Raw genomic sequence first — 26,775 nt, forward strand, 5'->3', positions numbered from 1 at the left:
CATATGGTCTCACAAGGGGTCTGAGGATCTCATCTCGGTACCTAATAGCAGTCAGGCTACCTCTGGCGAGCACATGGAGGGCTGTGCGGCCCTCCAAAGAAATGCCACCCCACACCATTACTGACCCAATGCCAAACCGGTCATGCTGGAGGATGTTGCAGGCAGCAGAACGTTCTCCACGGCGTCCCCAGACTCTGTCACATGTGCTCAGTGTGAACCTGCTTTCATCTGTGAAGAGCACAGGGCGCCAGTGGCGAATGTGCCAATCTTGGTGTTCTCTAACAAATGCCAAACGTTCTGCATGGTGTTGGGCTGTAAGCACAACCCCCACCTGTGGACGTCGGGCCCTCATATCACCCTCATGGAGTCTGTTTCTGACTGTTTGAGCAGACACATGCACATTTGTGGCCTGCTGGAGGTAATTTTGCAGGGCTCTGGCAGTGCTCCTCCTGTTCCTCCTTGCACAAAGGCGGAGGTAGCGGTCCTGATTTTGGGTTGTTGCCCTCCTACGGCCTCCTCCACGTCTCCTGATGTACTGGCCTGTCTCCTGGTAGCGCCTCCATGCTCTGGACACTACGCTGACAGACACAGCAAACCTTCTTGCCACAGCTCGCATTGATGTGCCATCCTGGATAAGCTGCACTACCTGAGCCACTTGTGTGGGTTGTAGACTCCGTCTCATGCTACCACTAGAGTGAAAGCACCGCCAGCATTCAGAAGTGACCAAAACATCAGCCAGGAACCATAGGAACTGAGAAGTGTCTGTGGTCACCACCTGCAGAACCACTCCTTTATTGGGGGTGTCTTGCTAATTGCCTATAATTTCCACCTGTTGTCTATCCCATTTGCACAACAGCATTTGAAATTGATTGTCACTCAGTGTTGCTTCCTAAGTGGACAGTTTGATTTCACATTAGTGTGATTGACTTGGAGTTACATTGTGTTGTTTAAGTGTTCCCTTTATTTTTTTGAGCAGTGTATATATATATATATGTATGTATATTGCCTAATTCCTTACCTACTACCCAATTACTACAATCCAACACATGGTTTAATATGGATTTCATGGAATATCTAAGTAATCCATATCGATGGATTCATATATCCAAGTAAGGAGGCACAAGAGTCCGTGGATATGCGATACCACTAGCCAATCCACGAGTTTTGATGTGTGTACTGTATTCATGTACATATCCAATTTACTTTTTAGTTTATTTGATTTTAGTTAGTTTTATCTGCACTGTACCTTTATCACTACTTATCTGTAAAGAATAAATCAAGGCAACTGGACTTACTGTAGATTTCTTGAAAACGTTTCACTCGTTCTTCCAACGAGCTTTCTCAGTTCTAAGTGACTGTACAAGAATTCTCTGGGAATAAATATGTAACTGAATCAACATCTGGTAATTATACCCAGCATGGGGTCAGAGGTCATTATACCCAGTTGTTGCCTCAATGTGTTGCTGGGTTTAAAGCAGACAGGGATGTGATGTTTATTAAAAACATCCCCAGAGAAAATCCCCATCAGCACAGAGGCCAAGGCGAAGGAATTCAAACACCTCAGAGGGGCACTTAAAACTTGTGGGTATCCAGATTGAGCCTTTGTCAAAACAGAAGGAAGTTGAAGAAAGAGCACTACCAGTGAGGGCGAGAAGCATGACAGACGCAAGAATATGGTTATCCCATATGTAGCTGGGGTGTCTGAGAAACTCTAAAGCATTTTTAATAAACATCACATCCCTGTCTTCTTTAAACCCAGCAACACACTGAGGCAACAACTGGTTCACCCAAAAGACCCAATGCCTAATCACAAGATGGACAACATTGTGTACACAGTCCAGTGTAATGAGTAATGCTCAGAACTGTATATCGGCGAAACAAAAACAACAACTAAATCAGCGTATGGCTCAGCATAGCAGAGCCAAAACCTCTGGTCAAGATTCAGCCGTGTACTTACATCTAAAAGAAACAGGTCACACCTTTGAAGACAGTCAAGTACGTGTTTTGGATAAGAAGGTGTGAAGGAGGCCATCTACGTAAAAATGGAGAAGCCAAGCTTGAATAGAGGCGCGCGGGGGGGGGGGGGGGGTTAGACATCTATTGTCTGCCACATAGAATGCTGTCTTGACACCTTTTTCTGGGAGGTCATTATCACCTACTGACTCCAATTAGGATAATGGAATCAACACCTTTGACCCCATGCTGGGTATAATTACCAGATGTTGATTCAGTTACATATTTATTCCCAGAGAATTCTTGTACAGTCACTCAGAATTGAGAAAGCTCATTGGAAGAAATCAAGAAATCTACATTAAGTCCAGTTGCCTGGATAAATGAGAACCTTCACAGACATATTTATCACTACATGTATACTTACTTTATTTTATTAGCATTTGTATCCTTATTGTACCTTTATTATTGTTCACCATCGGCAAACTACCCTACAATACTAACTGCAGACTCTTAATTATGTAAAACACACTTGTGTACCTCCCCCTACCCCACTCCTCAGTCAGCCAGCCAAAAATTTGCCTTTTTAAAGCTTCCCTGTGCATGTCTTACCATTACTGTTGTGATGAAGGGGACGCTCCGTCCCAGAAACGTGTTGACAACCCTGTGAATAAAGATTATCGTGAATCTACCGCATAGCTCCTGATGTTCCTTAAATCCATATCCTGGCTATCATTTGTATTTAAATAGTCCTCCTCATCATGCTGTTCACATCTGTTGCAACAGAGATACAGAGAGACTGGAAGAGTCACAGAAAGGCCACATCCAAAATTGATGACCGCTTCATTATGAACAATGCCGTGCAGAACTGGAAGATGAATGCCACAAAACTCCAGGCACGTTTAAGGGAGGTGAGAGGCACCCAAGTGTCACATTAGACCATTCAAAGCCAAAAGGAAGATGGCCGCCAACAATTTTGGAGAGGTCAGGTAGAGCACTATGCATTAGCCACTGTTTGCCTTTGGTGGTGGTCATGTTACAATTGTAGACAGGTGTGTCTAGTCAATACAGAAATGCCCTACACTTTGTGAACGGTACGGTGACAAGCCCATACTACTTGAATAACATCATTAATCTAGTCATTGTGCCTCTGCATGAACAACACAGACCTAATTTCAAATTCATGAATGACTATGCGCCAGCTCCTTGAGGTCGAATCATTAGGGAATGGCTGCAGGAGTCTGGGGTACCTCAAATTGAGTGGTCTGCACTTTTTCCAGAACTGAATCCCATTAAAAACTTATAGGATCAGCTGAGTTGCTATGTAGAGGCTCATAACTCTGTGTCCCAGAACCTCAATGACCTGATGACCACCCTTAAAGAAGAGTGGGGTGCCATGCCTCAGCAGACAATAACTTGACTTGTGAGCAGCAAGAGACATCAGTGTCAAGCTAAAATTGATGCTCAAGGCCACATGACAAGTTATTGAGACATTGACTTTGTTTGAGGGGGTATACCCACCACCGTTGTTGGCTTTTGTTTTAATAAATTGTTTGAGATAAGGAAATCACTATTGCTTCTACTTTAATGCTCATGATATATCACTGTAGCCTGAACTTTTAAAATTTTCCATAAAGTTCACCCGAGAGCCAAATATCCCTATTTGTGAGTAGTTTATCTACTAGGTACTGCCTTGTCTGTTCCATGCTGTGGTGCTACTGCTGCCAGATGCCACTAATACCCCTACACACCTTAGACCTTACACATGCACCCTGTACTTATGCTACTCCCAAAGAAGGAGAATTTTTCAAGTCTTGTTCATAAAAACACACTTTCTAACACTACTATTTATGCGTATACTGTAAACAGGGGCAGGCGCCTGTCCCCTTAAGGATCCATTCACACGTCCGTAAGTGTTCTACAGATCCGCAAATTGTGGATCCGCAAAACACAGACACTGGCAATTTGCAGGCCGCACATCGCCGGCACTATAATAGAAAATACCTAATCTTGTCCGCAATTGCGGACAAGAATAGGACATGTTCTATTTTTTTGCGGAAACGGAAGCACGATGCGTAAGTGCGGATCCGGACAGCAAATTCCGACCCCATTGAAAATAAATGGGTCTGCACCCTTTCCGCAAAATTGCGGAACGGATGCGGACCCATTTTGCGGATGTGTGAACGGACCCTTAAGCATGATTTGTGGATTGCTTGTTGAGAACAAGCCACAGTTTTTTTCTTCGATAACAGTGTGTATTCAAACACCACCGGTCCCCAATAAGGGACAATTTTTGATTAATTTACAATATTAAAAAGCATAACAATTGCAAGGCTGCATTGTGTTAAACGTGAATTATGTTTATGTGGTCAATGATGTGTTTACCCAAAGCTATGTAAGGCTACTTTCACACTCGCATTTTGGCTTTCCGTTTGTGAGATCCGTTCAGGGCTCTCACAAGCAGTCCAAAATGGATCCGTTTTGCCCTAATGCATTCTGAATGGAAAAGGATCTGATCAGAATGTATCACTTTGCCTCTGATCAGTCTCCATTCCGCTCTGGAGGCGGACAGCAAAACGCTGCCTGACTGTTTGACAAAACTGAGCCAAATGGATCCATCCTGGCACACAATGTAAGTCAATGGAGACGGATACGTTTTCTCTGACAATCTGGCACAATGGAAAACTGATTTGTCTCCCATTGACTTTCAATGGAGTTCATGACAGATCCGCCTTGGCTATGTTACAGATAATACAAACGGATCCGTTCATGACGGATGTATGCGGTTGTATTATTATTAGAATCCGTTTTTGCAGATCCATGACGGATCCGCCCAAAACGCGAGTGTGAAAGTAGCCTTAGTCAGTGACACTGACATTATTTGCTATTGCTGTAATTGCATTAAAGAGCCTAAAAGGAGGGGGGAGCAATACTTGGAGAAAAGAAAAAGACAAGGAGACCTGAGTGTCATATACCAATTTTTTCAGACCAATTAGAGCACATTCAATTTGAGTAGAATTGATTTGGCTAGGAATCAAATAAAAAAAAAAAATTTGGTAAAGAGGACACTAGACGAAGTTGGCTCCTCTCTTTACACACACACACAATCAGTTCTTCTAGGTACACTTGCACATAGTATTTGATGTTCTATGGATGTAGACTTTCTCAAATCTTTCTGTATCTTCCCGTAATCCCAGACAGACTCAATGATGTTGAGATCTGGCCTCTGTGGGGACCATATCATCGCTTCTAGGACTCCGCGGTCTTCTTTACACTGAAGATAGCTCTTAATGACCCTCGCTGATTGTTCAGTATGGTCATAAATTTGGAGCCAGGCATCTCCCTGATGGTACTGCGTGATGGACAAGTACCTGTCTGTATTTCTCTGTCTGAGATTACAAGAAAGACAGAAGGATTTATGCATGTCTATATCCACAGAAGATCTATGGTTATTTCTCCAACATGTCTGGAACAACCTCCCTGCAGAGTTTTGTTAAAAACTGTGTGCAAAGGTACCTAGAAGGACTGAAGCCGTTATGAAGGTAAAGAGTGGTCACACCAAATATTGATAGGATTTAGATTTCTGTTTTAGTTCATTCATTTTGCATTTTGTTAACTGATAAAAATAAACTATTAACACTTCTATTTTTGAAAGTATCTATCTCAGTGAAGAAGAGCTTGTGGCTATTGTAAAGATAATTTTCATTGAGGGGACTGGTTTTTGACAAAACATACATTATATGAATATATGGAGAAAATACAAGACTACAAACATACACTGTGGGCACAATTATTAGACAAGTACTTTGACCATATCATTTTTATGCATATTTTCCAACTGCAGGCTTTATAAACTTGAATGCTTATTGGACTGAAGCATATCAGATGTTGTGTATTTGTATAATGAGGGAGGGTGTGGCCTAAGTTAATCAAGACCCTATATTGAGATATGCATAATTATAAGGCAAAATGGACAAAAAATAAAGAGATTGAGGGCTGTTTCACACGAGCGGATGCCGTGCGTGGCATCCGCTCCGTGAAAGAGTGCCAAGACCCGATGCAGACTGCAGAGGCACGGAGCATTAACATGACTGATAATGCTTTGTGCCTCTCTGTGATCTCTTTACTACGAAATCAAAGTTGTCACTGTGATTTCGTAGTAAAGAGGTCACAGAGAGGCACAGAGCATTATCAGTCATGTTAATGCTCCGTGCCTCTGCAGTCTGCATCGGGTCTTGGCACTCTTTCACGGAGCGGATGCCACGCACGGCATCCGCTCGTGTGAAACAGCCCTAACAGACTCTGAAGAGGGATGAGGCACTTTTGCAATTGCTAAGATAGTCGGGCCTTTTTCATTTAGTTACAAAATAATTTTGTACACTAATAGTTCCCCAATAGTTACAGTTGCAAGAAAAAGTATGTGAACCCTTTGGAATGATATGGATTTCTCCACAAATTAGTCATAAAATGTGATCGGATCTTTATCTAAGTCACAACAATAGACAATCACAGTCTGCTTAAACTAATAACACACAAAGAATTAAATGTTATCATGTTTTTATTGAACACACCATGTAAACATTCACAGTGCAGGTGGAAAAAGTATGTGAACCCCTAGACTAATGACATCTCCAAGAACTAATTGGAGTAAGGTGTCAGCGAACTGGAGTCCAATCAATGAGATGAGATTGGAGGTGTTGGTTACAGCATCCCTGCCCTAAAAAACACACACCAGTTCTGGGTTTTCTTTTCACAAGAAGCATTGCCTGATGTGAATGATGCTTCGCACAAAAGAGCTCTCAGAAGACCTAAGAATTGTTGACTTGCATAAAGCTGGAAAGGGTTATAAAAGTATCTAGAAAAGCCTTATTGTTCATCAGTTCACGGTAAGACAAATTGTCTATAAATGGAGAAAGTTCAGCACTGCTGCTACTCTCCCTAGGAGTGGGCGTCCTGTAAAGATGACTGCAAGAGCACAGCGCAGACTGTTCAATGAGGTGAAGAAGAATCCTAGAGTGTCAGCTAAAGACTTACAAAAGTCTCTGGCATATGCTAACATCCCTGTTAGCGAATCTACGATATGTAAAACACTAAACAAGAATGGATTTCATGGAAAGATACCACAGAGGAAGCCACTGCTGTCCAAAAAAATTCATTGCTGCACATTTACAGTTTGCACAAGAGCACCTAGATGTTCCACAGCAGTACTGGCAAAATATTCTGTGGACAGATGAAACCAAAGTTGAGTTGTTTGGAAGACATAACACTATGTGTGGAGAAAAAGAGGCACAGCACACCAACATCAAAACCTCATCCCAACTGTGGAGTATGGTGGTGAGGGCATCATGGTTTGGGCCCTGTTATCGAATGAAAAATGAATTCCCAAGTTTATCAAGACATTTTGCAGGAGAACTTAAGCTGAAGCTCAACAAAAGATGGGTGTTGCAGCAGGACAACGACCCAAAGCATAGAATAAATCAACAACAGAATGGCTTAAACAGAAGGAAATACGCCTTCTGGAGTGGCCCAGTCAGAGTCCTGACCTCAACCCGATTGAGATGCTGTGGCATGACCTCAAGAAAGCGATTCACACCAGATATCCCAAGAATAATGCTGAACTGAAACAGTTCTGTAAAGAGGAATAGTCAAGAATTACTCCTCACCGTTGTGCACGTATGATCTGAAACTACAGGAAATGTTTGGTTGAAGTTATTGCTGTCAAAGGAGGTTCAACCAGTTATTAAATCCAAGTGTTCACATACTTTTTCCATCTGCACTGTGAATGTTTACATGGTGTGTTCAATAAAAACATGGTAACATTTAATAATTTGTGTGTTATTAGTTTTAGCAGACTGTGATTGTGTACTGTTGTGACTTATCTGAAGATCCGATCACATTTTATGACCAATTTGTGCAGAAATCCATATCATTCTAAAGGGTTCACATACTTTTTCTTGCAACTGTATATACACAAAGATATTCTCCTAAGAAAGCCAAAAACCTCACTTTTGCTTTATAAATATTCAGGTTTGAGGTTTACTCACATTTTGGATTGACCGACAGCACTGTAGTTAAACAAAATTAATTCTCAAAAATACATATAATTTTGCACAGTGTAGCTAGTCCTATAAGTATATATTTCCGTTTCTAGATTCTAGTTCTGGCTCCTGCTAAATACTATGAAAGCATGCTGAAAGGTGCTCTAAATGATTTCTAGTCCTCTTCAGCTATACTAAAGGCTTTCTGAATCAAGGCAGCATTTGTCCAGATTCTAGTACATTAGAATATATAATTCAAGGACTAGAAAAAAAAAAAAATACACTTGTGGGGTAAAAAGTGGGTGCGTAATTTACCGGTATATGCTAATATGCTTCTTCACAATCAATATGTCATGTATAAAGCAATGTACCATGGTTCACTATACATACTTGAGAGTAAGAGGTTCTTCTTTCTGCCTCCTTCTCTTGGCCTCTTGGTCTCAAGTTTGACCCCTCTTACAGACTGGGGTGTGGAAGGAACTGCATCTGCAGTTTGTGGCTCTGCAGTAGTTTCCTCTTGTTTTTCCTAAAGGAATATAGATAAGTAGGTACAAGTTTATTAGATAATTATCATTCATTGTATCATAATAATACATTAAAAGACAGGAAAGGATAACTTATTACTTAAAGGGTTTTTTCTGGGATTTTGATACTGATGACCTATCCTCAGGATAGGTTATCAGTAGCTGATCGTTGATGGTCCGACACCCGGAACCCCCGACGATCAGCTGTTTGAGAAGGCACCGGCGCTCCTTCATGGGATGTAGTCATCAATATATAGTAGTTAAAGGGGTTGTCCAAGATAATTACAAATTTGAGGAATTCCCCAGAATGCTATAAACTAAAATGACTGCATACTTATCTTTTTCCAGCAGCATTCTCTGCGCCGCCAGTCCAGTCTTCCCACTGTTTGTTTACATAATATAGTTTGGACGTGCAACGTTTAAGTAACTACAGCGTATTAGCATTAGATATTTAAAAATATATTTTTTATATGTACATGACCCATCGCTTGTATTATGACAGACACTATTACAACCAGTCCCCTTAGGACTGAGCAATTTTTCACCTTAAAAGCTATATATACCTTTGGGGTAGCGCCCTCCTGGTTAGTACAGCACACTGTCATCATTAGGTGAGTCTCTGCCTTTTAGTCCTATTGGCATTGGGTAAAGGTGACCTCTTATACCTGGTGAGCACTGTGAATTTACTATAGTCTATGCACTTTAGCATATGTATGTGGTTTTAATACCTTAGCCATGTGGTCAACGTCATTGAGACTCATCCTGTATATCCTTTATATGCATAATTTATTGTATATTTAAATATTCGGTAATTACATTACATTTAGATACGCTTGTCACCTCCTTTGACACGTGTGCAGCACCAGGATGGCGTTTTTGCTGTCACTCTCCTTCATTTTTAGTGTCTCTTTCTATATATTTTAATCATGTTACAATAAAAATTATATGTGTTTTACAACGGTACTGTGTGAGCTCCGTTTTCTGTTTGTTTGCTTGGTATACCTTTGGGGGCAATTTATTTTTATTATTGAATTGTACTAATTTTGAGCTACAATATATTTTTTAATTGGTCTTTATAAAAAATATGGCTTCCTTTTTCTGTAGATAGCTGAGATGCTCTACAAGCAGCCTGTAGATTTTTCTGCCTTTTCTGTCGGACAAGGAGCAGACGGACTCCTTATATCTGCTCTCTGACCTTATAAACAGGGCTGCGGAGTCGGAGTCGAGGAGTCGGAGTCGGGGGAAATTTTGGGTACCTGGAGTCGGAGTCGGCAAACAATGCACCGACTCCGACTCCTACTCCTACTAAATTTAGATTGGAATAAAAAAAAAAGCAAGTTTAAATGTCCCAATTCACAAAAAGTTATAATTAATGACTTCTCTACTGTAAGAATAAAGACCAATGCATGCAGTGCCTCACGTAACCGCAAAACGAACACGTTAAGTGACCGTGAAGAAGCATGCTTTTCATGTGCTTCACTATATGGCACACAACGCACAATTAGGAGCTGCAATACTTATACTTTCCATAGTGTTGTGTTCTGTTTTTACAGGGAACGCAGCGTCCATGTGTAACCTAGCCTCTCACTGATAAGGGATTAAATAAATATGTTTTTTGCAGGACTAGAGAGTGAGACACTTGTATAAGTGAAGGGAATGGAGGGCCAATAGTTCAAGACTGAAGCTGTAAACCATTGGAAAAACTGCTGTCATTTAGCTAAGGCTATAAAAACTTGTAAACTCCGATTGTTAGCTTAAACTTTAAACATGACTATGGGATTCTCCTAGGAAAATCATGTTTTAGAATAAATGCCCCTTCCTGGATCCTCCCACTGCCCTATCTTCAGCAGCAGATAAGCACACAAAGGAGAAATCAGCTTCCCAGCCAGTAGTCCTGTGGTAGGTTGCGTTTCTTTCCCTCAAGGAATGTATAAAATACATTCGCATATTAATACAGAGGAGTCGGAGTCGGAAGTACATAAAACTGAGGAGTCGGAGTCGGAAGATTTATCTACCGACTCCACAGCCCTTACTGATAAATAAGAATGTGGCTTAAAGGGGTTCTCCGGGAATGAAGAAAATGAAATTACTTAAATATTACTACATTATAAATATATTACCAAAAACCTTCCATTAGTTCTCTGTGAGTCGGACCTCACGCTCTTGTAATTCGTCCACTGGCGCCTGGTATTGCCCATACGGCACAGGTAGGTGAATGTTAGGACCCGAGCTACTTGAGAAACCTTGGCGCGGTGCTCGAGCTCAGACATGTCCTCCATAGTAGGACATGTTGGCTAATCACTCAATTTTAACATCAGTTTGAGGGTTTAGTAAGACCGCAGAGTGCACCTGTCTTTTTTTTTTTTATATTACCATTTTATTTCGCCTAACGATTGCGCCCTAGACAAAATTAACCATTATAAATAATTAAATGTATTTGGGAATATATTTATACTAAAGTAATTTAAGTATTTTCATTTTCTTAATTCCCAAAGAACCCCTTTAAATAAGTGTTTATGACTTCAGTAGTTTACAGATATGGTTTATTAGATGACCGGCACAAAGTGAAAGTACCAGCCACAGTTAGAAAAACCGTTAACCCTTTGTGACAGAATAGCTCAATATTTTTAATAAAGGCCAATTGAAAAAATTATTTTTAGCCAAATATTAGTAATGTGAGAAACATGTAGTATAAACTTTTCAAGTTTTCCATAATTTTCTCCTGACAGCAAAATATCCCTAACTTTTTGTGAGTGGTGTAGATAATGAATCCTTTGAACAACAATGGTGCAATTTTGCATGTACAAAGGGTAAATGCAAAGGTACCTTTCAGAATGCTCCATTAAATTGATTCAGCTCATTCTACATGAAGAGGAATAAGAACTACAGGAGCTGGGGTTATCGAATTAAGGGGTTGTCCGGGTTCAGAGATGAACTAGAACATACCCAGAATTTCACCCAGGCAGCCCCCTGTAATGAGCATCGGAGTAGGGCTGAAACGATTACTTGAGTGAATCAAGTAATTCGACACTAAAAAATCCTCAATGCAAATTTTTTGCATTGAAGATTCGTTTGTGTCACGTGACCACGGAGTGGGAGTGAAGCGCTTGCTATAACTCCCGCTCCGTGGTCTCCCGCTGGGCCGCAATACTCGCCTTTCCAGCAGGCGGCCTCCAGACACTCCACAGCACATCCATGGTCCCGTGCTGCACTGACCTCTTGACGTATGCACGCCATAACCTGACGCGCTGTGTGACGTCAGACGCAGAGCAGCGTGGAAAGATGGAGTGTCGGCTCTGGAGTGCTGGCACAAGTAGGAGGAAAGAGCTGCTGGCACAAAGGGGGGGGGGGGGGGGGAAAGAGCCGATGGCTCTGGGGTGGGGGAGAGCCGATGGCTCTGGGGTGGGGGAGAGCCGATGGCTCTGGGGTGGGGGAGAGCTGAAGGCACTGGGGTGGGGGAGAGCTGAAGGCACTGGGGGAATAGATCTGATGGCACAGGGAGATAGTGGAGTCTAGGCTAGGGCACTGCTAAAGCCTGCCCATCAGAGTTGGTGACGTCACCGGGAACACTGCTGGGCAGAGGCTTCCGCCCAGCAGTGTGTTGTTATAAATAAATAAAAAAAGCCTTTGCCCTGCGCGTCCAGCACAGGGCAAGGGAAAGCACTGGAGCTTGAAATGCTCCGATGCTCATATCAGGGGGCTGCCTGCGTGAAATTCTAGGTATGTCCGGGTTAAAAATAAAAAAAAGACACTAAACTGGAGAGAGAGATCACAAATAAAAAGAAAACTGATTGTGACTTGCATGATTATCAAACAAATAATGTTTATTAGTGGCCGCGCAAATCAGCCTAATGCTATTTCAATTCTTAAGAAATAAAAATAAAATTTCTGGAGAACAAAGTAATGTAATTAGGGTCAGTTTTTCATCCACCGATTATGAAATACAGATACTACTTGGGATTCCACAGATTCGGATAATATATTAGATCTACAGCACATGATGCACAATCAGCGAAAAAGACACATCCACGTCAACAATAATAAAACTACACAGCTCAGACCAAACATAAACCCCCTGTAATAAAAGAACACTTAGGGGAGGAAAGAAACAATGCCAGGCACAGCAAAAAATATTATAATCGACAACCAACCAAACGTTATTAAAAAATATTACATCTACTGTATTTAATATGTCAGCGCAAGTGATAACTGCAGATCAAATCTCAATACTATCAAAAGTCATCAGTTTTGGGGCTTCTCATAGATCTTTTTACCACTCTTTTGAATGTTAATCGTTTCATGAGACTACTTACAGTGAAAAGACATTTTTTTCTCTGAGAATAATAATGGGAAAATTCACATGCACTTATGAATATTTCTGAATTGTGTGGTTCATTGATTAATGTGTAAAACTGATCTCTTTCAAGAAAAAAATGGCAATTTGGACAATGCAAGAATTGCAGTTGGAGTCAACTGGTGAAAAACCTGTTCAAGGGGTTGTGACATAACTCCTTCTTTACCCAATCAGCCCGTATGAGTAGAGTATCAGGGCATGACAAGGGCTGTATTATTTACAACCTTAGGGCTCAAATGTGTGTGTCCCATTCAGTGCACTGGGCACTGCAAATTGCGGTCCCCAATGCTCGGGCACCATCTGTGTGGCTGGCGCTGACAGATGCAGACCCATTCAACTTGAATGGGTCCGTGATCCTTCCACACCGCAAAAAAATAGAATATGTTACATTTTTTTGCTGCGCGGAGGCACGGACCAAAATGCCACAGAGAAGCACTCTGTAGAGAGTCTGTGGCCTTCCACTCCTTGCCTCTGCACCGTATTATCTGGACTGCGGACCCATTCAAGTCAATGGGTCCGCATCCTTGATACAGTGTGCACATGGCAAGAGCATGAGCCCTTACACTGCTAGGCGAGGACTTCCGCCTAACAGTGTTCCTTGGTGACGTCACTAGCAGTAGTGGGTGGTCTTTAGCACTGCCCTAGCTTGTTTAACAGGTGACGGTGACGTCACCAGGCTAACTGCTAGGTGGAAGCCTCAGCCTAGCATGCCAAGGAAAATCCCAGTACGTCATCGGAGCTAAAGAAAAAGTCCTTGACCTATGCTCAGCGCAGGGAAAGGGGAAGCATCGGAGCACAAACTAAAATTACATAAATTCCTCAATTTGAGATGCGCAATCTTGGCTTTTACCCAATTCAGTCTAGTACTGAAACCATAGATGATCATCAGTTCCTAAAAATCGATGATGAAATCCAGCTCTTTAACAACAGGAGATACTTTATTTATAATGCGGTAAAAACTTTCCAATCCTCATACGCAAGAATCAATCTACGCGTTTCGGACCCTCATGTTTCGGTCCTTAATCATGTCATGATTAAGGACCAAAACATGAGGGTCTGAAATGCGTAAATTGATTCTTGCGTATGAGGATTGGAAAGTTTTTACCGCATTATAAATAAAGTATCTCCTGTTGTTAAAGAGCTGGATTTCCTCATCGATTTTTACAATTTCAAATAAACAGCCGTGTCCAGGCTGGTGTCCGTGCTCACAACAGGTGCAACAGGTGAGAGCTGCAATTTTCCCCTTTTTTCCATTATCAATTTCTGGTTGAAAAGGAGCTTGCTAAATTACAATCTATGCCACCGGTTTACCCCAAATGCAGTATTACTAAAGGGTGAAAGGAAAGCTCTAAATAATTCAAAGAAAAATCCTGATCTTATGATTAGGCCAGTAGATAAGGGCGGCTCTGTTATAATATTGGATAAGGGATTGCATCAACGAGAAAACAAAGAATGTTACAAGTACAGTGGTCCCTCAAGTTGCACTATTAATTGGTTCCAGGAAGACCATTGTACAGTCGTGGCCAAAAGTTTTGAGAATTACATAAATATTGGAAATTGGAAAAGTTGCTGCTTAAGTTTTTATAATAGCAATTTGCATATACTCCAGAATGTTATGAAGAGTGATCAGATGAATTGCATAGTCCTTCTTTGCCATGAAAATTAACTTAATCCCAAAAAAACCTTTCCACTGCATTTCATTGCTGTCATTAACCACCTCCGGACCGCTGTACGCAGATTCGCGTTCCGGAGGTGGCAGCGCTGCGCACAATCACTCATATACGCGTCATCTCGCGAGACGCGAGATTTCGCTCAAAGCCGGCCCGCGCATGCGCATCGCGGGCCGACAAAATTCAAAGAACAAGTTCGTCACCAGCCTGCCAGCAACGATCATTGGCTGGCAGGCTGGCGATTTTCAAAAAATCCAATCAAAAGTCATATAACAGATCATATTAGTAAATATGATCTGTTATATGGCTTGTCTGCTCCTGTGCTGGTCCTTTTCGTCGGTTGGATCCAGCAGAGGAGCAGACTGAACTGTGAGTAGCACCAAACACTACACCTTAGCCCCAGATCACCCCCCTGCACCCCAATTAACCCTTTGATCACCCCTTTGATCGCCCCTGTCAATCACTAGTGAAAGGAAAAAAAGTGATCAGTGTAAACTGTCACTTTTTTTTTTTCACTAGTATTGGCTGTTAGGTTTTAGGGATAGTTTAGGCCCCTTGGTTAGGTAGTTAGCGTCAGTTAGCGCCCACCCCACCGCACCGCAGTCACTTTTATTCGCTGAATAGCGTATCGCTAATCAGCATTTGTACTTTTATAGTATCTGTAAGTGATCAAAACTGATCACGGTCAGATCTATAATAGTATTAGTGTCACTTTAGTTCGCCCTCCACCCAAAACGCAGTGTTTGCCCGATCAGGCCTGATCGGTCGCCCACACGTGCGTTCACCCACGCCCGCCCCACCGCAGTGAGAAAAAAAATATATTTTTTGATCACTGCACATTCATTTTACACGCACTGCGGCGATCACGTGGTGAGGCATACACCAGCAGCGCAGCCCTCCCTGGACCTAGTACCAGCACTGCCGTACAACATGGTGACGTGGCGAGCACCAGAAGGGCAGTTGAAGCTGGTACGGTGGCACGTGCACTAGTTACCCCGTCGCAGCCACCGCACAGACAGGCCCGTAGAGCCCCTAGAATCCCTGAGGTGCTAGCAAACCCTGATTGGCAGTCACCAACTTCATCCGCACCTATAGTTCCCCCTTTCACCGCCCAGTCTGGAGTTCGGGTTGAGACAGCTCAAATCGGTTCGGCCCTGGGATTTTTTGAGCTGTTCTTGACTGCGGAGCTCTTGGACTTAGTCGTGGCAGAGACAAACTGGTATGCCACACAATTTATATCCGCCAACCCGGGAAGCTTTTATGCCCAGCCTTTCCGGTGGAAACCAGTCCAAGTTTCCGAACTTAAATTTTTTTTGGGCCTTCTCCTCAACATGGGCCTGACAAAAAAGCATGAATTGCGGTCATATTGGTCCACGCACCCGATTCATCACATGCCCATGTTCTCTGCTGCTATGTCCAGGGCACGATTTGAGGCCATCCTCCGTTTCCTGCATTTTAGCGACAACACCACCTCCCGTCCCAGAGGCCACCCAGCTTTTGACCGGCTCCACAAAATTCGGCCCCTCATAGACCATTTCAACCAGAAATTTGCAGATTTGTATACCCCCGAGCAAAACATCTGCGTAGACGAGTCCCTAATACATTTTACCGGGCGCCTTGGCTTCAAACAGTACATCCCAAGCAAGCGTGCCCGGTATGGGGTCAAATTGTATAAGCTCTGTGAAAGGGCCACAGGCTATACCCACAAATTTCGGATCTATGAGGGAAAAGATCAGACCCTGGAGCCGGTCGGTTGCCCTGACTACCTGGGGAGCAGTGGGAAGACAGTCTGGGACTTGGTGTCACCCTTATTCGGCAAGGGGTACCATCTTTATGTGGACAATTTTTACACAAGTGTGGCCCTCTTTAGGCATTTGTTTCTAGAACGGATTTGCGCCTGTGGCACCGCGCGAACTAGTCGCGTGGGCTTCCCCCAACGGCTTGTAACCACCCGTCTTGCAAGGAGGGAGAGGGCTGCCTTGTGTAACGAAGAACTGCTCGCGGTCAAATGGAGAGACAAGCGTGACGTTTACATGCTCTCCTCCATTCACGCAGACACGACAATCCAAATTGAGCGAGCATCCCGTGTCATTGAAAAGCCCCTCTGTGTCCACGACTATAATGCGCTCATGGGAGGGGTGGACTTCAATGACCAGATGTTGTCTCCGTATTTAGTTTCCCGCAGAACCAGACGCTGGTATAAGAAGGTGTCTGTATATTTAATTCAATTGGCGCTGTATAATAGTTTTGTTCTCTACAGTAAGGCTGGGAGAACACGATCCTTCCTCAAATTCCAGGAAGAGATCATCGAGAACCTCCTTTACCCAGGAGGTTCCGTGGCCCCATCCACCAGTGTAGTTAGCCGTCTACACGAGCGACATTTCCCCAGTGTCGTTCCTGGTACCTCAACCCAACCGTCACCCCGAAAAAGATGTCGTGTCTGTAGCAGGAGTGGAATAAGGCGTGACACCCGCTATTTCTGTCCTGACTGTCCTGACCACCCTGCCCTATGCTTTGGTGAGTGTTTCCGGAAGTACCACACACAGGAACACCCAGCATAGGGATTGCATCTCACAGGACAGGCACACAGGGCTATTAGGGCCCTTTTACTCACAGCTGCTGCAAACCTCTCCTTTCACCTGGGATAAAGTGCATAACGTACTTCGCCACATCTTTGCGCGATTTGCGCTTTGCACATTGTCCCATGGGGAAGGAGAGGTTTGTTCTATAAAGGTAAAAAAAACTAAACAAAAAAAAAATTACAGGTAAGTAAAAAAGTTTAAAAAGTTTAAAAAAAAGTTAATATGTTCTGTTCTAAAGTTAATAAAGTTATTGCTTTGCGGCCTGGTTTTTTCTTTTCTTTTTTGTTTTGTTTTTTTTACCTTTCAGGTGGACCAACCGATCGACTAGCTGCAGCACTGATGTGCATTCTGACAGAAGCATTGCGCTGCTGTCAGATTACACGCAAGTCGGTGTATGCGGCGCTGCAAGACGAGATTTCTCCTCTGCAGTAAAAGATACGTTTGCCGAGGCATATGAGCTGAGGAGGTGGCGGTGTTCATATACTTTGGCAAACACTTTGTATATATAAAAAAAAAAATCCCGGCAATAATTTATTCATCCACATCGAATGATGTGAATGGAGAAATCGGGTTTGCCAGGGCATACGAGCTAAGTGGGTATGGATGTTGGGCGGAGCTCCTATGTCCTGGCAGACGCCTTTCCCCTCCTTTTTTTTTTTGGCAGAGATTTTTTCATCCACATTGATCGATGCGAATGAAGAAATCTGTGCCGTTCATTTTTTTCTTTCAGCCCAGAGGCTGAACGGAAAAAAAAAATCTCATTACCCGTATGCTCAATATAAGGAGAATAGCAGAAACTCCTAATGCTGGGCATACATGTAATGATTGTGGAGACCCTCAAATGCCAGGGCAGTACAAACACCCCACAAATAACACCATTTTGGAAAGAAGACACCCCAAGGTATTCGCTGAGGGGCATATTGAGTCCATGAAAGATTGAAATTTTTGTCCCAAGTTAGCGGAAAGGGAGACTTTGTTAGAACAAAATCAAAAAAATCAATTTCCGCTAACTTGTGCCAAAATTTTTTTTTTTCTATGAACTCGCCATGCCCCTCATTAAATACCTTGGGGTGTCTTCTTTCCAAAATGGGGTCACATGTGGGGTATTTATACTGCCCTGGCATTTTAGGGGCCCCAAAGCGTGAGAAGAAGTCTGGTATCCAAATGTCTAAAAATGCCCTCCTAAAAGGAATTTGGGCACCTTTGCCCACCTAGGCTGCAAAAAAGTGTCACACATCTGGTATCTCTGTATTCAGGAGAAGTTGAGGAATGTGTTTTGGGGTGTCTTTTTACATATACCCATGCTGGGTGAGATAAATATCTTGGTCAAATGCCAACTTTGTATAAAAAAATGGGAAAAGTTGTCTTTTGCCAAGATATTTCTCTCACCCAGCATGGGTATATGTAAAATGACACCCCAAAACACATTCCCCACCTTCTCCTGAGTACGGAGATACCAGATGTGTGACACTTTTTTGCAGCCTAGGTGGGCAAAGGGACCCACATTCCAAAGAGCACCTTTCGGATTTCACAGGTCATTAACCTACTTACCACACATTAGGGCCCCTGGAAAATGCCAGGGCAGTATAACTACCCCACAAGTGACCCCATTTTGGAAAGAAGACACCCCAAGGTATTCCGTGAGGGGCATGGCGAGTTCCTAGAATTTTTTATTTTTTGTCACAAGTTAGTGGAAAATGATTATTTTTTTTTCTTTTTTTTCATACAAAGTCTCATATTCCACTAACTTGTGACAAAAAATAAAAACTTCCATGAACTCACTATGCCCATCAGCGAATACCTTGGGGTCTCTTCTTTCCAAAATGGGGTCACTTGTGGGGTAGTTATACTGCCCTGGCATTCTAGGGGCCCAAATGTGTGGTAAGGAGTTTGAAATCAAATTCTGTAAAAAATGACCTGTGAAATCCGAAAGGTGCTCTTTGGAATATGGGCCCCTTTGCCCACCTAGGCTGCAAAAAAGTGTCACACATCTGGTATCTCCGTACTCAGGAGAAGGTGGGGAATGTGTTTTGGGGTGTCATTTTACATATACCCATGCTGGGTGAGAGAAATATCTTGGCAAAAGACAACTTTTCCCATTTTTTTATACAAAGTTGGCATTTGACCAAGATATTTATCTCACCCAGCATGGGTATATGTAAAAAGACACCCCAAAACACATTCCTCAACTTCTCCTGAATACAGAGATACCAGATGTGTGACACTTTTTTGCAGCCTAGGTGGGCAAAGGGGCCCATATTCCAAAGAGCACCTTTCGGATTTCACAGGTCATTTTTTACAGAATTTGATTTCAAACTCCTTACCACACATTTGGGCCCCTAGAATGCCAGGGCAGTATAACTACCCCACAAGTGACCCCATTTTGGAAAGAAGAGACCCCAAGGTATTTCGTGATGGGCATAGTGACTTCATAGAACTTTTTATTTTTTGTCACAAGTTAGTGGAATATTTGACTTTGTAAGAAAAAAAAATAAAAATCATCATTTTCCGCTAACTTGTGACAAAAAATAAAAAGTTCTATGAACTCACTATGCCCATCAGCGAATACCTTAGGGTGTGTACTTTCCGAAATGGGGTCATTTGTGGGGTGTTTGTACTGTCTGGGCATTGTAGAACCTCAGGAAACATGACAGGTGCTCAGAAAGTCAGAGCTGCTTCAAAAAGCGGAAATTCACATTTTTGTACTATAGTTTGTAAACGCTATAACTTTTACCCAAACCATTTTTTTTTTTACCCAAACATTTTTTTTTATCAAAGACATGTAGAACAATAAATTTAGAGCAAAATTTATATATGGATCTCGTTTTTTCTGCAAAATTTGACAACTGAAAGTTAAAAATGTCATTTTTTTGCAAAAAAATCGTTAAATTTCGATTAATAACAAAAAAAGTAAAAATGTCAGCAGCAATGAAATACCACCAAATGAAAGCTCTATTAGTGAGAAGAAAAGGAGGTAAAATTCATTTGGGTGGTAAGTTGCATGACCGAGCAATAAACGGTGAAAGTAGTGTAGGTCAGAAGTGTAAAAAGTGGCCTGGTCTTTCAGGGTGTTTAAGCACTGGGGGCTGAGGTGGTTAAAGGACCTGCTGAGATCATTTTAGTAATCGTCTTGTTAACTCAGGTGAGAATGTTGACGAGCAGAAGGCTCGAGATCATTATGTCAGGCTGATTGGGTTAAAATGGCAGACTTGACATGTTAAAAGGAGGGTGATGCTTGAAATCATTGTTCTTCTATTGTTAACCATGGTGACCTGCAAAGAAACGCGTGCAGCCATCATTGCGTTGCATAAAAAATGGCTTCACAGGCAAGGATATTGTGGCTACTAAGATTGCACCTCAATCAACAATTTATAGGATCATCAAGAACTTCAAGGAAAGAGGTTCAATTCTTGTTAAGAAGGCTTCAGGGCGTCCAAGAAAGTCCAGCAAGCGCCAGGATCGTCTCCTAAAGAGGATTCAGCTGCGGGATCGGAGTGCCACCAGTGCAGAGCTTGCTCAGGAAAGGCAGCAGGCAGGTGTGAGCGCATCTGCACGCACAGTGAGGCGAAGACTTTTGGAAGATGGCCTAGTGTCAAGAAGGCCGGCAAAGAAGCCACTTCTCTCCAAAAAAAAACCCATCAGGGACAGATTGATCTTCTGCAGAAAGTATGGTGAATGGACTGCTGAGGACTGGGGCAGTGTCATATTCTCCGATGAAGCCTCTTTCCGATTGTTTGGGGCATCTGGAAAAAGGCTTGTCTCGGAGAAGAAAAGGTGAGCGCTACCATCAGTCCTGTGTCATGCCAACAGTAAAGCATCCTGAGACCATTCATGTGTTCATGTGTTGCTTCTCATCCAAGGGAGTTGGCTCACTCACAATTTTGCCCAAAAACACAGCCATGAATAAAGAATGGTACTAAAACACCCTCCAACAGCAACCTCTTCCAACAATCCAACAACAGTTTGGTGAAGAACAATGCATTTTCCAGCACGATGGAGCACCGTGCCATAAGGCAAAAGTGATAACTAAGTGGCTCGGGGACCAAAACGTTGATATTTTGGGTCCATGGCGTGGAAACTCCCCAGATCTTAATCCCATTGAGAACTTGTGGTCAATCCTCAAGAGGCGGGTGGACAAACAAAAACCCACTAATTCTGACAAACTCCAAGAAGTGATTATGAAAGAATGGGTTGCTATCAGTTAGGAATTGGCCCAGAAGTTGATTGAGAGCATGCCCAGTCGAATAGCAGAGGTCCTGAAAAAGAAGGGCCAACACTGCAAATACTGACTCTTTGCATAAATGTCATGTAATTGTCGATAAAAGCCTTTGAAACGTATGAAGTGCGTGTAATTATATTTCACTACATCACAGAAACAACTTAAACAAAGATCTAAAAGCAGTTTAGCAGCAAACTTTGTGAAAACTAATATTTTTGTCATTCTCAAAACTGGCCACGATTGTATGTTGAAACCATTGTAAGTTGAGTAATTGGTTCCAAAGCCCCAAAATGTCATCCAAGATAAGAGAAAATGAAGATTTAAGAAAAATAAGCAGATAACTAAGACAGATAAAACAAGTCCTTACATAGAACAGTCAGGGACAACTGCTAACTAACAACTAATACAGCTATTTTACCAGAGACGTGGCCTTGATTGTTTGGATCTGAGTCTGAGGCATTGTATGTTGAGTCTGGTTTCAACTTACAATGGTTCAGAAAAGACCATTGTATGTTAAAAATATTGTATCTTAAGGCCATTGTATCTTGAGGGATCACTGTCTATAGTTCCCACAACATTGGCAACGTGTAGAAGAGACCTTGGAACAGATTTCGGTCGAGACATGCTTAAATCTGATCGGGAGCATGTCCAGAAGGATTCAGACAGTGTTGAAAGCCAAAGGTGGATTTACAAAATACTAATAAAAAAAATAATATTTGAATTGTAGGAGCAAAACAGTAACAATGCAACTACATGACAAGAATCTGCATAACTAATCATACGCTAAATAGTTGTCCAATTTATGTATCAGATAGCCGAGATGATTGTCTATAAAATTATGGTAGCCTCACATTTGAAGCTTTAGAGGATGGTGTGATATGGAGCCTGAAAGTCGAAAGTTCAAAGTATAGTTACCCTTTTTCTCGTCCGTGTATTACCTACAATTACAAGGATGCCCAATGGGTGCTTGTTTCTCACCCTCATTAGCTAAAAATCTATGTAGCATGGTGGGAGGAACAATCTATATATTCCTTTTCAAATACTTTATAATTTTTGAGACGTTATATCGATGATGTAACATCATAAAGATCATATTTTTCATTAATGAAGAACTCCCACGAAAATGTTTATTCTGACCTGTTAGAAAGGTACAGTACATGATGTAAAATGTAGTGAAGGTAATCTTCTGACCAGTGACTGTTTGTTATCCCTAACCTTCTGATACTCAGATTTTCCAAATAACAAAGCATAGTATGTGTGGGCAGGAAGTCAGTTTCTCTATGTATTTCCATGGGAGCCTCAATGTCAGTATTAGAAATGAATAGAGAAGTAAGTGACTTCCTGTCCTGTGTTGATTGGAAATCTGAGTGCTGGTCACTTGACACAGCTAAGGGTCAAAAGTCAGTGGTGAGAAAATTACCTTCACTAGGGATTACATCATACACCTTTCTAATAGGCCAAAGAATAAACATTTTTGTGGAAGCGCTACTTTAATTGTAATGAACATAATGTTTCATTCACCTCTATTTCATTTAACTGCATACCTACTGCTCAGACTAGATAGGATGCAGCTGGATAAAACGACACTTCTTGCCTCAGTAGATGTTGAAGACCATCTTGGTCTCAAAGCAGTATGGAGCTTCCTAGCAACCAGGGACACCTTCCCGATACCACATAATCAATTTGTGCTTGACCTCCTAGAATTTAACCTCTAAAGCCTCATGGAACACAGACCATGAGATACCGGCCTGGATTCCTGCTGAGTGCAGGAGTGCACAGCGTCATTTATTGCTATGACGCCGTGCGCTTTGTGCCGCCACTGCTGTGCTGTACAGCGTTTCACAATTGTTTAGTCACCTTGTCCCCCCAAAAAAATAGGATAGAACTGTTCTATTATGGGCTGGACGTTCCATAAAATACGGAATGCACACGGCTTTTTTTCGCATGGTATCGAGTATCGCAATAATTTTTTGTATACTTTGGTATAGAAATCGAATCAAAATTTTGGTATCGTGACAACCCTAGTCTGTTTTTTGTTTAAAAAATGTTTTAGACAGTCTACTGAAAGTACATATGTTTTGGGCGCCTCGTTCAACAATTTTGAAGTTTTAGACTAATTCTGCAGTTGTCTAAATTTTGTGATATATATTTTTTTCAATCTAATCATGAAGGTGCACCTTTTCTACGACTGAAATATGTGTAAAAACAGTCTAATTTTTACTCCACTCCAAATCTGGCTTATTTTTTCGTCAATTTTAAGGTGGATGGAACGGACTTCCGCCAGCACACTGGACTTGCGGTAGCACGGATCCGGCAGGCTGCTCCTCCACTGGAACAGCCTGCCGGAAAAGGCTACCGCAAGTGTGAAAGTAGCCTTAGACCAGTCTAATTGAAATTAAGATCTGAAAAAAAGACACCTCCTTGCCTCTTTCACCAACTGCTGTGTGACTTTTAACCCCTTTGGGACACAGCCTTATTTCACCTTAAGGACCAGGCCATTTTTTGCAAATCTGACCAGTGTCACTTTAAGTGGTGATAACTTTAAAACGCTTTGACTTATCCAGGCCATTCTGAGATAGTTTTTTCATCACATATTGTATTTCATGACACTGGTAAAAAAAAAATATATTTTTTTTTTATAAAAAAATGTTATAAAAAAATACCAAATTTGGGGGCGGAGCTTGCAATGGCCGAGTGAGCAGCGCGCACTCTGAGCTCCTGACTGTCTCCGGTGTTCATTCCAGATTCGGGACACACTCAGCCTATCTTCCCTCATGAAAAACAGGAGAAAGAGAGCCCCGTCCACTCCGGCTCAGGTGGAGAGAGATTCCGGGGCCATAGAGCGTTTCCTGGCCTCCAGCTCTCAGCCGGTGAGAAGCACCAAGATCTCCACGCTTCAAAAGATGGCGGACGTTACTGACGGTGAGGAGACCATGGCGCCAATCGTCACAGCCGCATCCCCGAACCCCAGTCACTCACCGCTAGTTCCATCAGGGGCTTTGTCATATGCTGGGGCTGTTAATAGCCCGTCTTCAGCAGCTCCTTCCTCTCCTGTAATGGCGGACAGCAGACGCTCCGCATCTGGTTCCTCACCCCAGTCACATAGCTCTTCAGGGCTACCGGCTAACACAGCCATGCTGGAGACGTCCTCGCCGGATGGGGATTGGGACTGGAAAGTCCACCTCAAGGCTCTACCCACCAAACAGGAGCTGAATGCTCTCTTTTCCAGGCTAGAAGCCTCCCATAAACAAGACATAGCAGCTCTGCAATCAGATCTCAAGCAAGTGGGACACAGAGTAGAGGAAATTGAAGCCATTCAGGAACAGACTCTCCAGTCACTTGAGTCTCATCAGCAGGCCCTGCAGGATCATACTGAACAGATCCAAGACATACTGAGCCATCTTGACGATATTGAGAACAGACACAGGAGGAACAACCTACACATAAGAGGTGTACCAGAATTTGTCCTTCCACATGACCTAGAACGCTGGGCCTAAAGTTTCTTTGACAAATTGCTTAATAAATCATCGGACTCACCGGTTGAGGTCGACAGAATCCACAGAACACTGGGTCTGAAATCCATGGATCCATCCCGATCACGCGACTTTGTTTGTAGGATCCATTGCTTTAAAGAAAAGGAGGCAATCCTCAAAGCTTCTAGGAATCTGTCGCCAAGTCTCCCTGATTACCCTGGTATTCTTATCTTGCCAGACCTGGCTAGGCGCACACTTATGCTACGCAAACCCTCAAGCCACTGCTGCTCCTCCTTAAGGACAATGATATTGTCTACCGCTGGGGCTATCCCTTCCAGCTTTTTGCCAGAAAAGACAGGAAGTCTGCCTCCTTCAAAACCATCCCTGACCTCCAGAAGATACTGGACACTTTCAACCTACCACCTATCAACCTTCCAGACTGGCCCAGACAACGGGAGATGATCCCCACCCCGCACAGGGATCCCTGGCAGACAGCGCGTCCGAAGCAGCAGAGGCTCTCTAGGAGCTCACGCTCTCCCAAGGACTGAACTGTCCGACTGTTGATAGGCTTCAGTTTCTAGTTGCCATTGCATGCTTACTATGGCCTTGCCACATGATCCCACCTGTTCATTGTTGCTGTCCTACTTAATGTTCTTGCTTGATAGGCTGTTTGAAACCTGTTTCACTTACTTACCTCATAATTTACCCGGAGACATGTTGGGCTGCTGTACTGCCCTTGTCTTCTCTTTCCCCTACTAGGTACCACAACACCCCTTGTAGTGTTGTACTTGACGATTAGTCATTACTTAGTGACCGCTGAACCGATTGTTTGGTTCCTGTTGAGCTCCAAATTTCCAGTATATGTCTACTGGTTCTATATCATTCCTTTACTGTAACACGTGTTTGTCCCCCCTCCTCCTCTTGTTTTTTTTCCTTACGTGTAGTCCAGCCATATGATCGTGTCTCTCTTCTTTCTTACCCACCATGACAGGTCTGTTATCGTTTAGCTCCTACAATGCCAGAGGCCTTAACAAACCTGAGAAACGCAGTCAAGTCCTATATCGATTTCATATAAAAAGAATCATGATAGCGATGATTCAGGAGACCCACTTTAAACTTTCATCTATACCGAGCTGTGTGAACAGATACTACCCGACTTGGTTCCACAGTCCTCATCCAGATAAAAAAGCAGGTGGAGTTTCCATAGCTTTCCACAAAGCTTTTCGGCCCAAGGTCTTATTAACAGACGTAGATCCAAAGGGTCGTTATATCTTTCTTAAGCTCACACTTAATGACTCCATATTCTCTGTAGCAAATGTTTATTTTCCCAACCAGGGTCAGACATCCTATGGGACCAAAATCCTGAGAAGACTGGCTGGCTTCACCGAGGGCTCCCGTATCATCCTAGACAGAGATTTCAACATGGTCATGGATCCAGAGCTGGACTCCTCTGTGGGTAAGTCCGCGATCTCTCCCTCTTCATTGCGCATGTTTAAAGCAGATCTCACTTCTGTCAAGCTAGTTGATCTATGGAGGGTCTTGCATCCAGGTGTCAGAGACTACAGCTTCTATTCTTCTGCCCACAACACTTACAGCAGATTGGACCATCTCTTCGTATGGCAGAGCTTCCTAGACCTTGATCCCCGATGCTCAATTGATGCCATAATATGGTCCGATCATGCACCAGTATTCGGCCTACTATCCCTAATTCACATACTTCCTCGCATGTTCACCTGGAGATTAAATGACAATCTTTTGAATGACGCAGTCTGTAGCAGACGTGAGGAAAACCATTGCAGACTTGGTCACTGATCATAGGTCAGATAACACTGCCCCCCCTTAAAATGGGAAGCACTTAAATGTGTCCTCAGGGGTATCTTCTTGTCGCATGGGGCTCCGCTCAAAAAAGAAAGGACTCACAAGCTATCTACACTCCTTACGGAACTAGACGCTAAAGAGGCTGTA

At 42.8% G+C, this 26,775-nt stretch overlaps 1 protein-coding gene across 2 annotated transcripts in view; it reads right to left on the reverse strand.

Moving 5' to 3' along the window:
* Positions 1–26,775, reverse strand: part of ZNF414 (zinc finger protein 414) — a 213,148-nt gene that overhangs the window by 156,271 nt on the left and 30,102 nt on the right. The window contains exon 2 of one of the 2 annotated variants that reach the window (XM_040417773.1): positions 8,379–8,514. In XM_040417773.1, coding sequence (XP_040273707.1) covers positions 8,379–8,514 — 136 coding nt within the window. Of the gene's footprint in view, positions 1–8,378; positions 8,516–26,775 lie in introns of both variants that reach the window. The other variant, XM_040417772.1, reaches the window with a different exon arrangement.

The sequence above is a fragment of the Bufo bufo genome, chromosome 2 (genome assembly GCF_905171765.1).
Source record: "Bufo bufo chromosome 2, aBufBuf1.1, whole genome shotgun sequence".
NCBI lineage: Eukaryota > Metazoa > Chordata > Amphibia > Anura > Bufonidae > Bufo > Bufo bufo.